The sequence below is a fragment of the Nannobrachium achirus genome (genome assembly GCF_963921795.1).
Source record: "Nannobrachium achirus genome assembly, chromosome: 6".
NCBI lineage: Eukaryota > Metazoa > Chordata > Actinopteri > Myctophiformes > Myctophidae > Nannobrachium > Nannobrachium achirus.
In genome coordinates this window covers 28,530,750-28,548,294 of record NC_137815.1, presented here as the reverse complement: position 1 = coordinate 28,548,294, position 17,545 = coordinate 28,530,750, and the positions used below count along the sequence as shown (strand labels likewise).

Genomic DNA, 17,545 nt, shown 5'->3' with positions numbered 1-17,545 from the left:
GCGTCACACCATATTCTGGGCCCTGGGTACAAGGATTCACTGCGGGCCCCCCATGAATGTTAACTATTGAAGAATAGCAGATATACAAGCTCACAGCGCGGCACCGAGTGCCGCGCTGTGAGCTTGTAGATCTGCTATTTTTGAAAAGTCGTGAAAATGTGTGCAAGAAACCTATGTTTCCATGTCAGTGGCGCTCAAACCTTTTCATGTCAAGGACCCCCAAGATGATATGTATTTGGCCACGGACCCCCCAAATATTAAGTTCCAGGGACCCCCCCCAGAAGCGAAATTTGAGTTACAAATGTTTGCTTAAAAAATACATATATTCAAAGATTTGCACACATTTTCACGACTCTTCAAAAATAGGGCCCCTCCACCTTGGGCCCTGGTAACTCAGTCCCACTCCCCCCTCCCCCCTTGTGACGCCCCTGTTTCTGTCAAGGAGAGCCAGCTGTTTGTCTCCATAATGCTGTAATGTAATGTTTCTGATCCCTGAGCTTAGATGAAGTCACGTTCTCCTTGTGTGTGCGTGCGTGCGTGCGTGCGTGCGTGCGTGCGTGCGTGCGTGCGTGTGTGTGCGTGCGTGCGTGCGTGTGTGTGTGTGTGTGTGTGTGTGTGCGTGTGTGTGTGTGCTGTATAGGTATTCCTGGAACCTTTTACAGTCCAGTGGTGGAAGAAGTGATTCTTTACTTATCGTTGTTGTCGGGCAGAAAACTCTTATTTCCATATTTTAACCTTTTCTTTCTCGTAAATTAATGCCTATTTAGGGTTATACTAACAGCTATTTTGCTGTTTTTGAATTTGAAACCTGAAAAGCAACAGTTTTGGGCATTCTAACACGCTGACATAATTCACAGGACAGCCTTGCTACGTATCTACAGTAGACACAACTCCAGGCTACTTTCCCAGTAGGCAACAAGGTCTAATCACTGTAACTGTTTGATATGATACACAATAACACAATACTCCTCTCCTGTCCTTTCTACAGACACACACACGCACGCACACACACACACACACACACACACACACACACACTCACACACACACACACACACACACACACACACACACACACACACACACCCCGCTTCAACAATGGTCTGTCTGGAAGGCACAGTAATCCATATCGTCGTGGTCGAGTGGAAGTAAAGCCCTGCTTCGTCATACAAGGCCGTCGCACAAAAGTAGTGAAAACAGCTGATCTACAAGCACACAACGCCTCGCGGTGCGAGGCGTTGTGTGCTTATAGATCGGCTGTTTTCACTAGTTTGAATCATTTTTAAAATGAAAAAATGCAAAATGAACGGTTTTGGACATACAAGGTTTTCAACCGACAACGACGATATAATAGCCTCCTGGCATTCTTTATCTGTCTGTGCAGCTACAGTAAAGGTCATCATGCATCCATATCTAATTGGGGCGGAATGATTAATTAATTCCACAAGGTCAAGATATCACAGATGTCTCTATAGCTCTCTTGTATATGAGGAGACAATTAAAGTCAATTCAAATGAGCTTTATTGGCGTGAGAAAACATACATTTACATGGGGGGAATGTACTGTATATGCAGTTGGAGGGGGTGCATTGTGTAACAGATGTCACATTGTGTTGTTATACTGTATAGCTGTCGGGCAGAAACCTCGTATCTCCAAGTTAAAAGCTTTTTGAAACAAATAGCAAACCATTGCAGTCACTTTGGGACAAATAGCAACATGTTTTCTCTCAAAAAGATTTAAATAGTGACCAAAGAAAAGCCTCAGGTTAAAAATGCGTTTAAAGGTGGCAGCTCTGTGTGTACAGACGGACATATTGACAACCCCTGCATACAAGATTTCCACCCCACAGCGAGTGATATGTACTAGTGTGACCGGATGCCATGAGTCAGAGGCAGGTGAAGTTTTCCTAACTCCACACACACACACACGCATGCATGCAAGCACGCACGCACGCACGCACGCACGCACGCACGCACGCACGCACGCACGCACGCACGCACACACACACACACACACACACACACACACACACACACACACACACACCTACACACACAGTATGGCACGTTATGTCAGAGAGCAAGGGAGCGTGAATCAGTGAATCAGTGCATGAGTGAGAGTCAGAGAGGGCGACAGGAAAAAGACATGCCAAAGGTATGTGCGGTACGAGGGCACATATGTGAGACGTGTGACGCACACACACACACACACACACGCACACACACTACACGCACACACACGCACACCGGCAGGTTCTCTTCAGGATCTCTCTTCACACTATGGCACAATGCTGCTGCTTGGACTAAAGTGCATGTGTGAGGCTTCCTGGCAGGTTGGATGACTCATAGCTCATTCCCTGTCCTCTCCTCCTGCTCTGAGGAAGGTGATCCTCTGTACTGTGGATTATTATGAACCATTGTACCTGCAATGGATTCATCCTACAGGACTACCGCTGGCAAGGAATAGGCTGACAGGGCCTATTGTGTGTGTGTGTGTGTGTGTGTGTGTGTGTGTGTGTGTGTGTGTGTGTGTGTGTGTGTGTGTGTGTGTGCGTGTGCGCGTGCGCGTGCGCGTGCGCATGCGTGTGTGTGTGTGTGTGTGTGCGGGGGCCTGTGTGATGTATTACTATTCTTGCGCGGACCCAATACAGACATGGATTTGCAAAGCTAGGCAAAATTGACCTTACAGGGACATGCATCCGTTTGTTAGAGTTAGGGTTACAACGAGATTCAGGTTGGGATTAGGGATAGGAATTTAAGGGCTAGGGTTAAATTGAGGGGTTAGGATTTGGGCAGTTTTAGGGTTAAGGATATATGGATTTAATTTTAGGGTTGGTATCCGGGCTGTGGCTATATTTAGCTGGGGACCCCCTGGAACCACCCCAAGGACCCCTGGGGGGTCCCCAGACCCCACTCTTTGAGAAGAACCACTGTTTGTATAGTGCATACATAGTGTGGTTTTGATCTCACTCTGCGTCAGAAGTTTTTTTTTCTCCCCCCCTGGCAGACGTCCAGATTATTTATAGCTCTACGGTTGGCTGGTTGGAAATACATGCTGCTGGAGAGGAAATAGGTCTGGTGTCTCGGGGTGAAGCAGAGGCTGTGAGGCCTGTGTTCTAAGAAACAGAGGCTAGGCCAGCTCAGGTCCATACAGTCCACTTCAATAGGTCCAAAAATGAGGCTTCCTTCACATTTTCGGGGGATTAGGAAAACTATACATTTAACAAATCAGAAAATCCCATTCCATTTGCAAAATCCCATAGGGAAATTGTTGACAGCTGCTGAAAGTTTGGGTCCCATTAACTTTACTATACAGAGAAATAAATACCAAAAATAAATCTGCTTTAAGTAGCATTTGAGGGGCCAAACTAGGTTTTTTTCTCATTATTCTGAATCCCTTGAAAGCATTTGTTTTGCATTGAAGACATTCCTTGGGACAATAACAGACCTAAAGAAAACTATGGTTCAGTGATGAGTCATCACTTTTCACAGTTTTGTGGGGGCCGTTTTTAGCCAAAGTAATGTTTTTCATGCAGCCAAGCTCCTATTCAGTAAAAAAAAAAAACGTTATATAAAACCTAAACAAATGCTATCTAAATTTCAAGTAAGTTCATTAATGGTAGGCGAGTGCTACCATAAGTGCTATGAGCTAAGGTGGAGTCTGAAGAGGTGAGAATCTTCAGACCGTGGCGGAAGCTATAGGGAGTGAGTCTGTTGTTCTAAGTGCGACAGGGAGTTTATTCCACAGTTTGGGAGCCAGGAGGGCGAATTGTCTAGGATGAGTGGATTTTTGTCCTGGAGTTTTTAGCGAGGGTTCTGTCAGCATCCCTGTGTTAGCTGATCTCAGAGAACGGATGGGGTTGTAGGTTGTGTTTTGTATTCTGTGCGGGCAGCAACTGGGAGCCTGTGGAGGGAGCGGAGAAGGGGGGGGGAGACATGTGAGAATTTTGTCTGGTTGAAGACCGATCGTGCCACAGCATTTTGGATCAGTTGGAGAGGCTTAAAGGGATATTACACTTTCAAAAAACTTTTGGTCATTGTATGGTCTAATCAGGCTTGTATGAACACCCTGAACAGTTTTTAATTTGCTTCATTCAGTATTTAGATATTTGATGTAAATGTTACCAGCTCCAACACGCCCAGGACCTCTCCACATACACACCCATTGTAACTTCAAACTCCATTTTAACCATGATAGATTCATTAAAAACACACATTATTTTTTCTGGTGACTCATAATACCCTCCTAATACGTGAGCAGACCGTGTTTTTTCAATAACCTTTTTCTTTTATTTTTAATAATTCTTTGGGAAAATGGAAAACATTAAATACAATAATATTTTATTGAAAATAAATGAAAAAAGTTATTGAAAAAACACGGTCTGCTCACGTATTAGGAGGGTATTCTATCATGGTTAAAATGGAGTTTGAAGTTACAATGGGTGTGTATGTGGAGAGGGCCTGGCCGTGTTGGAGCTGGTAACATTTACATCAAATATCTAAATACTGAATGAAGCAAATTAAAAACTGTTCAGGGTGTTCATACAAGCCTGATTAGACCATACAATGACCAAAAGTTTTTTGAAAGTGTAATATCCCTTTAAGTGCACATGCCGGGAGGCTAATGAGGAGAGAGTTACAGTAGTCAAGTTCTGATATGACTGATGTCCTAGGTGAGGAGGGGTCTGATCCTACGGATGTTATAGAGTGTGAACCTACAGGACCGGGTGACTGATGCAATGTTTGCCTTGAATGAGAGCTGGCTATCCAGGACCACACCAAGGTTCTTAGCTGTTGAAACTTGGAACCGAAGTCACCAATACGTTGTCTATGGAAATAGTGAGATCTTGCATGGGGCAAGACGCTGGGAAGAAGATAAGCTCCGTCTAGTATGGGTTCAGCTCGAGGTGGTGGGCTGTCATCCACTGTGAGATGTCAGCCAGATATGTGGCAGGGAAGCATACAAACACTCCTCATTAGAGAGGCTATAGAGCTGTATTCTCCTCCCTAGAGAAGAGGACGAAGCAGACACTTAACTCTCAAATACCTAGATTTGAACCACTTTAACCATTATTTTATGCTTTAACTATTGAAAAATAGCAGATATACTTGTAGATCTGCTATTTTTGAAAAAAACATGAAAATGTGTGCAAGTCTTTGAATATCTTTGACCCGATCTTTGACCCGACTTCTAAATCCTTCTTCTAAATCATGTTGTTCTCCAACTTTTTCATGTCAACGACCCCCAAAATTACAAGTATTTGGCCGCGGACCCCCATCTCAAAATATGTTGTTCCAGGGACCAACCAGAAGCAAATATTTGAGTTACAAATGTTCGCTTTTAAATAGATATATTCAAATACTCGCAAAGAAATATCATGATTTTTCAAAAATAGCAGATCTACAAGCTCGCAGCGCGGCACTCGGTGCCGCGCTGTGAGCTTGTATATCTGCTATTTTTCAATTGTTAAAGCGGTCAATAACCCTAGGCCTAAATGGGCTAAACGGCCGCTGACATGTACAAAAAGGGGGGGGGATGTCTATTTTATCTGCTAATATTTTGATGCTGTCATTGTGGGAACGCGCAATAAGCCAATCAAATTCATTTACCGTACTAATGGTTATCCGTTGTTGTGGGGCGAGGGGGGCCCTGAATCTGCAGCACAGAACGCTGGCCGGAGTGAAAATGCAAATTTATATAACAAAAATTCAATTTAGCGGTTGCAGGCATAAGCATTATAAATATTCATGGCATATTTACCACTAAAAATGTACAAGTTGAAAACAAACAAGCTGCCAGAGATTAGAATTCAGGCGTCTAACATTCTCCTCCCGGGCTATGTTCTGCTGTCTAATCGATGGAAGCAGCAGCGGACTCCGGAGCGATCCTATAGGCCCTATGCACAGAGCCATTTTGGAGAGAAGTTGGATGGTCTTCTCACTTCCTTCAAATGTGTTACCAATGATACTAATGAAGGCTCTGTTCCATTTCATGTTGCACAGTGGTTCTCAAACCTTTTACGCCTGCATTTGGTTCCATTTGAACACTCTCAGAGTAACACCTTTTAAGGGGTCATTTGAAACCCCCAAGGAAGCACGAGGGTCCCTAGACCACACTTTGAGACCCACTGGTGCAGCAGAGTGTTTCCAGTGAGCCAACATGCAAAATATCAGCACCCTGACCTGAGCAGAATGGAACAGAGCCTTCATTAGTATTATTGGTAACACCTCTGAAGGAAGTGAGAAGACCATCCAACTTCTAGACAAAATGGCTTCTGTGCATAGAGCCAATACAGTGCTGGTGGCAGGGGTGTTGCCTGGATTATTCATGAAGCTTTCCCGAAAGAGAAAGATCCCATGATTGGCCGCTAGTTGTGCTGTTTTCCCCCGTGAGGTACCAAAAAGATTGTTTCTCCACTGGACCACATTCATTTTCCTCTTTGATTTTCTAACCTTAATAAACATCGTCATAAATACTTTATGGTTCATGTCGCTAGTGAAAAACTGCCTTTTAATCACCATGATATGCGTTTTGTGCAAATATGGTCCCATTTATGTTAAAATTGATGATAAAGTTGCGGGGGGCGTGGCCAACTGGCCAACTAAACTGATACCAGCCGCTTGTGTTCTTCTTCGTGTGCTGTATTTCGGGAGGCTCCGACCACATTCTCCCATGTATCCCTGCGGTTGAACGTGACCGTTGGCAGCCAATAGCATTCCTTATGATTCCTGGGGTACCATTCAAACAATGATGGCGACACCCTTACAAGGGACAAAAAAGCGTCATTTTCGCCGCATAGAAACCAATGGCTTCGTGTCGTCCATATTTTTTTTACAGTCTATGGCTGGTGGTAGGCTAATGCTGACTGTTATGACTTCTCCCCCCGCTGATACAAACACAGGGTGTGTGTGTGTGTGTGTGTGTGTGTGTGTGTGTGTGTGTGTGTGTGTGTGTGTGTGTGTGTGTGTGTGTGTGTGTGTGTGTGTGTGTGTGTGTGCTGTGTGTGTGTGTGTGTGTGTGTGTGTGTGTGTGTGTGTGTGTGTGTTTATGTGCGTGTGTGGTGACAGAAAATAGCCGAGCTACAAGCTCACAGCACATGCATTTCTCCCGATCAGGAAGACCATAGTCGTACAAACGTGGCACAGACGCACACGGTTTCAAACTGTTTTCAGAGAGACCACGTGACATACCGTATCATACATGATAATGTCGGGCCGTGTCATAGGCTCTTTAAGTTCTCAGAGGCCCATGCCCTTCAGGCAAATACAGGTCATGTTCTGCTTACCCAAAGGTCATGCCCACTTGCCCAAAGAGCAAAATTGTCCATTATAAAATAATAGGTTAATAATAAGATAACTGCCGAGTGACAGTCACTTGTAGAGCGACAGTCACTTCTTTGAAAAACAGAATGAGTGAAAGTACTAAGGTAGCGTTCTTCATGAATAGCCAATAATATTTTGATTATTATTGCGACCGTAGGTCGCATTTACTACCAAAACCTCCACCGGCTGTCTGTCTGTCTGTCAGTGAGTGAGTGAGTGAGTGAGTGAGTCCGTCACACTTTTGCCCTGCTCATATCTCCACAACCGTTGCTCCCATCCATGCCAAATTTTGCACACACACTCCTTGACTGCCAAACTACAACCTCCAAGGACCCCCGGAGCCCCAGGGACCCCCAGGTCCCTGGGGGGACCCCCAGATGTAAAAAATGACCAAATGTGCTCACACGTCACACGTCACACTTTTTCCCTGCTTATATCTCCGCACCCGTTGACCCGATCCATGCCAGATTTTACACACACACTCCTTGCCTGCCAAACTACAACCTCCAAGGACCCCCGGAGCCCCAGGGACCCCCAGGTCCCCGGGGGACCCCCAGATGTAAAAAATGACCAAATGTGCAAAAATGACCACCCCAACGGGGCTGCTCACGGGGAATTCCCGGGGACCACCAACTCCTGGTGCTCCAGAACGGATGCAAAAGTGGTGGCGCCCCCAGTGGAGGACCCCCTGCCACTGCAGCGCACATAAAATGCTGTAACTCGGGCTAGGAGCGTCCGGGAGAGCCGGGGCCGGTACCTATTCGTCCGCCAAGGCAACGCGGAGACCCCACCCCTCATTTCTCACATGGCCCTATTCTAGCGCCACCTTCAGGCCGATTTTTAAAACACATTTTTGGACACTGCTCCTACAGTTTTTGCCCTAAAATCACGAATATCACTACACAGCATGTCTACACTCATGTCATCAACATGGATCAGGAAGATTTTGGAAAAACAAATTTTAGCCCTATTTGTGGAGATAAGCCACCTACGGTCGCTTATCTCCCGATTAGGGAGTCTTACTGGTATTATTATTATTATATATCGTCGTTGTCGGGTGAAAACCTTGTATGTCCAAAACCGTTGGTTTTGCATTTATCATGTTAAAAATGTGAAAACAGCCGATCTACAAGCACACAACGCCTCGCACCGCGAGGCGTTGTGTGCTTGTAGATCTGCTGTTTTCACTACCTTTGTGTGACGGCCTTGTGATGAAGCAGGGCTTTACTTTGTGAAAAAACTCGCAAATTTGAAACTTGGAGATACGAGGTTTCTGCCCGACAGTGACGATATATTAATATTGGCTCTTCGGGCAACCTGAAAGCAAACTCCACTTGCCCGAACATTTTATTTACTTGCCACGGGGAGTTGGGCAATCGGCAGTGTCAACCCCTGCGGCTGGTGCTGTGTTGGCCTCACAAGAGAAGAGAGGGTGAAGGAGGGCAGAGGATCTGCAACTCGGCCCACATGGCCATGACCCAGCAACACGTTTGGACGTGAACCCTTCCTCTTGGGTAAACAGAGAGGCTGCTCATTGATAGCATGTGTGACATTCCCCCGTCCCGTCCCAGCTTCCCTCCCCCTGCCTCTCCTCTCCTCTCATTTAACTATTGAACATTTAACTATTGAAAAATAGCAGATATACAAGCTCACAGCGCGGCACCGAGTGCCGCGCTGCGAGCTTGTAGATCTGCTATTTTTGAAAAAGTCGTGAAAATGTGTGCAAATCTTTGAATGTATGTATTTTTAAAGAGAATATTTGTAAGTCAAATTTTGCTCCTGGGGGGTCCCTGGAACTAAATATTTTGAGATGGGGGTCCGTGGCCAAATTTTTCAAAAATAGCAGATCTACAAGCTCGCAGCGCGGCACTCGGTGCCCCGCTGTGAGCTTGTAGATCTGCTATTTTTTAATAGTTAAAGCGTAAAATAATAATACGCAATAATGTGCACCCATTCTGAATGGGTTAACTGTAGCTTGCGTAGCGAGAAGATACTGGTTGGCCAAAAGAGGAATAAATTCATGCCCATTTGCTCTTTCTCTCTGTCTGTCTCTCTCTCTCTCCCTCTCTCTCTCTCTCTCCCTCTCTCTCTCTCTCGCTCTCTCTCTCTCTCTCTCTCTCTCTCTCTCCCCACACATGCTGGGTTTGTTTCGTTTACTCTCCTGCTATATCAATCAAAATGCCTAAAATGTTTACGACTTCTTTAAGTTCTATATATATCTTTTAGAGAGAGAGATAAAAAAAAAACAACATGGAGGAATTCATGTGCTATGAATTATACCCAGCCTTTTGGCCAGACCAGCAAAAAGACAGAACCGTGTGTAAATGGTGGCAGTGCAAACGCACCTCCTTCCTTCTCACCTCTAGACCAGGGGTCTTCAACAGGGGGTCCGGGTTCCTCAGAGTTACTACAGGGGGTCCTCAAAATCTTTGTGTGATAGACGCTTGCTTTCTCCTTTAACCACTTGAACCCTAGCGTCCATATTCGGAGAACTTTAGCCGAAAATAGCAGATCTGCAAGCTCACAACGCCTCGCGCTTTACAAGGTGTTATGTAGCTGGGATAGAGGTGGGTTGAGACTTCACAAGGTGGAGCTGGGGATGGAGGTTAGGGTTAGGGTTGCTCGCTGTATGCTGAAAAGAGCAGTGGTGTAAAAAGTACTTACATTCGTTACTTAAGTAAAAGTATCAATACTGCAATGTAGATGTACTCCATTACAAGTCCGGAATTCAACATTTACTTTAGTAAAAGTACAAACGTTTTGGTATCAAAATTTACTAAAAGTACCAAAAGTAAAAGTACTCATTGTGCAGAATGTCCCATTTCAAGTAATCTAATGTATAACAATCTTTTGAAAATAGCAGATCTACAAGCTCACAATGCGACGCATTGTGAGCTTGTAGATTGGCTATTTTCAGCCAATGAAGTGGTTAATGTATGTTTTGTAATACTAATCAAAATCTACATATTAACTAGTAACTAAAGTTTTGAAATAAATGTAGTGGAGTAAAATTACAATATTTGGATCCAAGATGTAGTGGAGTAGAAGTAAAAGTATTGGAAATTGGAAATACTCAAGTAAAGTACAAACAACTCAAAAGTGTACTTAAGTACATGTATTTCGTTACTTTACACCACTGGAAAGAAAAGAGAATGAAAAGGTTCAGAGGCAGTGATATTCAAAGGCGAAGCCCGATCTCCCGATTGGTTGGCGGCGGATTGACAGATTGATAGAAGTGCTCACACTTCAAGCTGTGATTGACGTTTGTGAAGCATCCCCAGCAATACAGATGGAAGTGTGAAAGAGAGGTCGTCCTCATTGAACTTACGCTTAAGGGGAGCACACACTGGACGTGGGCGGCTGCGCAGCGTCGCGGTATCGACGCACGTGAAGTGCCGGCGGTAACCCCAACTGGATGCGGCGCGCTGCCACATAGCACATCCATTTCCCCCAGTGGGGAGAACCATGGGAGAACATTTTCACCGCGCGGCAACGCTGGAAAAATAAAACAGCTGCGTATCGGCGCGGCATACGAGGCGGCAGACCCTGCGGCTGCGCGCGTCTGACGACGCCGGTGTGGGTTAGTTCATTGAAAATAACGGGGCTGTATTTTTTGACGTGCCGCTTCCGCGCCGCCTCCGCGTCCAGTGTGTGTTCCCCTTTAGAGCTACAACATTTCCCTATTCTCTGACTATGGTTTCTGGTGTTGACCACTTGGTATGTCCGTCGGTGGAAAAAAATGAAATTTTGACGAAAATGTTCACCATAAGCTTGTGTGTGGTGGTGATGACCCCAACTCCGTACTCCTAATGACAATAAATGATCTGTTCTCTCTAATGGGAGCTGTTGAGTTATAATATTTGAGTTAAACTACTGCTGGGTCAAAGCAGTGAGTGATAACTACCTTCCAACCATCCATGAGTGCAAGACTTAAGCATCATCTGCAACTTATTTTGAAATGCACAGCTGGTAAAACAAACTATTAAAAAACTGTTACTGTTAGCCACACTGTTTTTTAATACCCTCCCTTGTACTCTTGTGGCCTTGTAATAACAACCCCAGGCTTATTTAGGACAAAAAGCACAACTTACAAGAGTTTTTGAGTCATCTCATTAAAATAAAAACATTTTGTTATTCATGGAAAATAATAAAGAACAACAAAGAAAATGTCTCCTCTCTTACACAGCCTGGGAAGAGAGGAGACACTTAATGAAGCCACTGAACCACGACGTAGGTTGCTTTGCTTCTCTGGATTTTCCTAATGAACGCTGAAAATCTGCTCCATGGAACAACAGGTCGGTCGGAGACTTTGGGTAACTGTTGAAAATTGCAAGTTCTTAACCCTTTAAGACACATGAATACATAAGTCTTATTTGTCTACGTAAGTACGTATACTTTTAGTCAGAAATCAAATCATGTTGGGCACAGATGAGTTACCCTAAATTCCCTGGCAAGACTTAAGCATGACCTTAAATCATGGCTCCAACTCCATTTCAACTTATACCTACCCTGGATAGCCCACTCCTGCTGCTGTTTTTGCAGTGTTAGGCAGTCAGCTTAGTATAGTATAGTATAGTATAGTATATAGTATAGAATGTACGACATTTCCCAGTAGCCTGTCTGCTTTCAGGATGATGAAGCTTTCAAATAGCTGTTTGTTTGTCTGTTTTCTCACCATGTACAGTAGCACTAGGTAGCTTGAAAAAAGTACATCAACATAAAATAGCAAAAATAGTTTTGAATGCAGCCTCAAAGAGAGAATTCTCCACCTCCATCCATTTTTATGTTGTAATTTGTATGTTTTCACTCAGTGTCATAAACATTTCCTCAGCCATATATGGCTACGGCACTTTTAGTTGCAAGTCATATTCTTGAAAGAGACTTTAGCTCTGTTACTTGTTCATGAAGAGCAACTTAGCTAGCAAGTAGCAACATTATAATAAGTTATTATCACTACTAGTGTTGGTGAATTCAAACTGTATATTTGGTTCCAGGTTAAAAGAAACCCCATTATGTCCAAAAACTGTTTAAAGATATTTTTGGGGATTTTCTGCCTTTATTGATAGTACATTAGGTAGACAGGAAACGGGGAGAGAAGCAAAGGTCGTCAGGATTGGGACTCAAACCCGTGACATGCTGTCAGGCATCAGAGCCGATGTGGTATTGCGCTGGACCACTAGGTCAGCGGCTGCCAGAAATAAAAAACTGTTACTTTAATCTCTAGATTCAAATTCAAAAAATAGTTTCGGCCCGACATCAAGACTATAATATATCTGTTTTTTTTAGAGGTTTAAATAAAGACATGTATAAAGAGACATAGTATTCCTATATTAAGCGATGGCCAAACAATGCACCTATTGAAAGAAACAGCACACTTTGTAAGAATGTGTGTGAACTTTGGGTTTTATGATGATGGAATGTTTTCTGAGGCCTGGGATCCTCCAGAAGTGTTTAGTGGGCCACTGTGGTCCCATGCAGCCCTGGGCTGTGGTAACTGTTGCTCTGCTCCCAGCTGAAGCCATGCGGCAGGCTGTACCGCCAAACATTCCCCCTGCCCGACGTCCACCGCTGGCTGCCTGACACCCTTCTGTTCACTGCTTCCTGGAACTATACTCACATGTTTTTTTTTTACTTTAGTAAAAGTAGCTATAACACAGTGTTTCTCAAACTTTTGAATTTCAAGGTCTCCCCTTAAAGGACAACTTTGTATGTTTATAACAATTCTAGTAATAATAATAATAAAACTTTATTTGTAGCACCTTTCGTGACGTGAAATGCAGCTCAAAGCTCTTTACAGAGCTGAAAATGAAGCACAAGTGCTTAACAGAAAAAAATACGCATGATTACAATAAAGCAGAGAAAAATAAAAACGTAAAACATTGAAGAACATTGAAAACATTTTAAGAACAGTGCAGACTTCAATAGCAACACGACAGGAATTAAAAAAATCAGCTAAAAGCAAGAGTAAAGAAATAGGTCTTGAGCTGTGCTTTAAAGCTATCCACAGAGGCTGCCTGTCTTAGGTGTAGTCTGTAGTGGGAGTATATTCCAAGCTGTCGGTCCATAGAAGCAGAACGCTGCTTCACCATATGGGCTAAAAAGACATATTTAGCCACTTGCACGCATGCCCGCAACCACTGAAATCAATGTAACAAGGGTTCATGTTTTAGATTGTAATTAGAGAAAAGAAAAGATGAGTGTTAAAACGTTTTCGTTTACTTCTTCTATCGTTCTATTGTAGCGATTTTAAGTCTTTTTAGCCCATTCCCAAGATGCACCGCCATCTTTCAATGGCAGATGTGACTTATGGGGGCTAGTAGTGTTACTGTAAATAGTAATAAAGAAATTGCCGGCTTATTGTGTCTAAAAAAGACACATTTAGGCACTTGCACGCATGCCCCCATGCACTGAAATCAAAGTCAATAAAATCGCTAAAACAATAGAAAGAGGTAAATGAAAACATTTAAACACTCATCTTCTCTAATTACAATCTAAAATATGAACCCTTGTTGTAAAAAAACAAAGTTGTCCTTTAACTCTGGCAGTGTACAAATGGAACCAAATGAACCTGTTAGGGTCCATTTGGTTCCATTTGTGTATACTGTCAGAGTTACAGACTTATATGGGTCCATTTAGACCCCTTTAAGGAACCCACAGAGTCCTTGGAATCCACCTTCAGAAACAATGCTATAACACATTATGACAAATACTTTGTTACAGTAGTAAAAGGGCCTGTGTTCAAAAGAATTGACTTGAGTAAAAGTACTGGCATGAAAATGCCACAGTACCAATTAGTAAAATGACTATGATCTTTGACATTCTCTGTTGCATTGCTGGAAAAATACGCAAACATTTACTTGAGTAAAAGAGGGAATGATAGCACATTCTTAAGCAAGTACAGTACTTGAGTAAATGTACTTACAGTATCTATTAAAGTTACTTTACACCACTGCATTTTTTTGTTGCCATTTGTGTGTATGATGTGCGAGTGCAAGACGTTTTCTCTCTATGTGTATGCTTACTATACTCTTCAGGAGATGATTTGAGGATGTATGTCGTTTGCGAAAACTTTCCCCCATTTGGCAACAGATCCACCAGGCAGGGTTTTTGTTTTGTTTCAGCTTTTTTTTTGTATTTGGGGAAGGTTTGAATTGAGGGGGGAATTGAGGATAGGGGGGGCACAGTCTCACCAGAACAAGTTGTCCTTTGATGAGAGTGTTTTTGTTGCATCATCTCTGGTACTGGTCTGTCTGGGAAAGCTGACCTGGTTATTTAAGGTGCAATACGTTTATTCAAAGCCTCGCCGTGCGTGTGTGAGTGAGTGAGTGAGTGAGTGTGTGTGTGTGTGTGTGTGTGTGTGTGTGTGTGTGTGTGTGTGTGTGTGTGTGTGTGTGTGTGTGTGTGTGTGTGTGCGTGCGTGCGTGCGTGCGTGCGTGCGTGCGTGCGTGCGTGCGTGCGTGCGTGCGTGCGTGCGTGCGTGCGTGCGTGCGTGCGTGCGTGCGTGCGTGCGTGCGTGCGCGTGTGCGCGCGTGCGTGTTTTGTTTTGTCTTGGTGAATTCATTCTCTAGGCCAGTCATTTTCAACCTTTTCAGACTGTGACCCCCAAAATGTTTATGTTTGAACCTATCCCTGAACTTACAGAATGGTTTTGCCGCTCTGACATCACGCTCTGGCTTCACTGTGATGGAACACTAACAGAATCCCTTTTATGCCCATATATGGAGTTCCCTGATGTCGTCAATATTAAGCCCATATCTAACAGGACATTATCTGGGAATGCCCATATGGAGGCCACATCGGCCACATACCACACTAACAGAATCCATATATGGCCAAGACAGATGGCCAAGACAGGCCATATCTGTGTGGCTGGTTCTACAGACAGGGATCTCCATGTATGGGCATAAATGGTATGATGTCATGTTATAGACATCATAGGACTTAACGAATAACTGAGTAAGCATGTTTGGGCTATCATAGCATACTGTATACCGGTATCTCCATATACATGTACCAGGGGTCTCCATATATGGGTAACTGGTTGATTTTGTTAATACCTCTGAAATGACAAATTGTCAAATATTAGAGGCAGCAATTGTGAAAATAGACGATCTACATGCGAGGCGTTGTGAGCATGTAGATCTGCTATTTTCACAATAGAACCGTGTTATACAAAATTTCTCAACTCCTAGTGCTTGTCAGGGTGCCGGGGTCCCCAGTTAAAACATGATTATTTCGGGGGTCACGGCCTGAAAATGTTGAGAACCACTGGCATACACTACCTGTCTTTGGGCACTGCGCATAGGAGTAAGCGACCTGTTATTGAGCTGAATTATTGTTATATAGTCCTGGAAATTGGGTTAAATATTCTGGAAAAGTTTTGGAAATAAATTGTAAAAAATTGTGGGAATCCTGCTTGTTGCCCTGATGCATCTTACCAGTAGATCTGCTATTTTCACAATATTTATCTGTGAAAACGAGTCAAACTCAATGTGATGCCTCCTAAAAAAAACACATTCCACGTGCTTGTCAGGGTGGGGGGTCTCCAGTTCAAACATGATCATTTCGGGGGGTTGCGGCCTGAAAAGGTTGAGAACCACTAATGAGGAGAGACGTGTTCCACAGACCAATCAAAGTTTCTGGACACTGAATTGACCGCAATCCGATTGACCACAGGACACCAGATCACAAATCACCCGTCAGCCAATCCTTCAGACTCATTTGTAACTGTCTCTCTGTGTGTGTGTGTGTGTGTGTGTGTGTGTGTGTGTGTGTGTGTGTGTGTGTGTGTGTGTGTGTGTGTGTGTGTGTGTGTGTGTGTGTGTGCGTGTGTGTGTGTGTGTGTGTGTGTGTGTGATTTTCAGCCCCAAAGACATGCAGCCCCAAGCAGTTTGTCTGTAAGGACCAGGTGACGTGCATCTCCAAAGGGTGGCGCTGTGACGGCGAGAAGGACTGTCCAGATGGCTCCGACGAGGAGCCTGATGTCTGTAAGTCTCTAATGCTTTAACCAGTGAAAAATAGCAGATATACAAGCTCACAGCGCGGCACCGAGTGCAGCGATGCGAGCTTGTAGATCTGCTATTTTTTTTAAAGTCGTGAAAATGTGTGCAAATCTTTGAATATATGTATTTTCAAAGCAGGACACCAGATCTACAGCGCGGCATTCGGTGCCACGCTGTGAGCTTGTATATCTGCTATTTTTCAATAGTTAAAAAGTATAGTCTGAATGGGTTAAACAAATACATTACATTATGTGGCAACGCGTGGAAAGCAAACTTATCCACTAGCACAGGGGTCTTCAATGTTTTCAGGCCAAGGACCCCTTAGTTGAGAGAGAGATGGAGCAGAGAACCTTTCCATAGATTTCATATAGTTTCATTGTTTGACAGCACAATCGTCAGTTTATTTTGGATTCATGTAAATTTGTGTTTTCAGATATTTAACCACTGGAGCCGTCATTACCTTATAAACTTGACCTTTTACTCTGTACTTAGTCTGCTCTTTTTCCCCTCTACACCAAACCTCTTTGCCGAAAATAGACGATCTACAAGCTTGTGGATCTGCTATTTTTGGCTACAGTTCTCAGAATATGGACACTAGGGTTCAAGTTGTTATTATAAAAAGGATTGGAAGATTTGGAGGACCCCCTGTAGTAACTCTGAGGACCCCCTAGGGGTCCCGGACCCCCTGTTGAAGACCCTTGCACTAGCAAGCACGCACGCACAATAGCATACTAAACTATGTACCGGTATATATCTATCTATCTATCCTCTATACCTACAAGCTCACAACACGGTGCATAAGCGAAACGCTGTGGGCTTGTAGATCTGCTATTTTCACTAGTTCGGGTTTCTCTTTTGCGTCTGGAGCTAAACGGTTTGGGAACCACTTACTGTATATATAGACTTACAGGTCCTTGCCATAGGAATGGAGTTAGATCATGGGCCTCTTTGTTTGATTTCGCCTCATTTTGAGGCTTGGGGTGTTTTATTGAGCTATTTTTATTGAACCATTAAGGGAAGTGAAACTTCCATGTTATAAAGTGAAGTACAAGTTTTCTCTTTATTTCCCAACAACACTCACTTACGATTGTGACACTTACGAGGGAATGTTGTGAAAGGTTGCATTTTTCCCATGACCATTAAATGATGCCATTACATGTTTTGGTTTTTGTACTTCCCATGGTATTGGTTATATGATATTATTACACGGCTTGGTTGAAT

General features: G+C 43.7%; 1 protein-coding gene across 1 annotated transcript in view; it reads left to right on the top strand.

Moving 5' to 3' along the window:
- The window catches only part of LOC308286965 (low-density lipoprotein receptor-related protein 1-like), a gene marked incomplete at both ends in the record, with an annotated part of 303,935 nt that overhangs the window by 21,069 nt on the left and 265,321 nt on the right, over nt 1-17,545 (top strand). Inside the window, one exon of the mRNA XM_080728087.1 lies at nt 16,187-16,309. Coding sequence (XP_080584213.1) covers nt 16,187-16,309 — 123 coding nt within the window. The remainder of the gene's footprint in view (nt 1-16,186; nt 16,310-17,545) is intronic.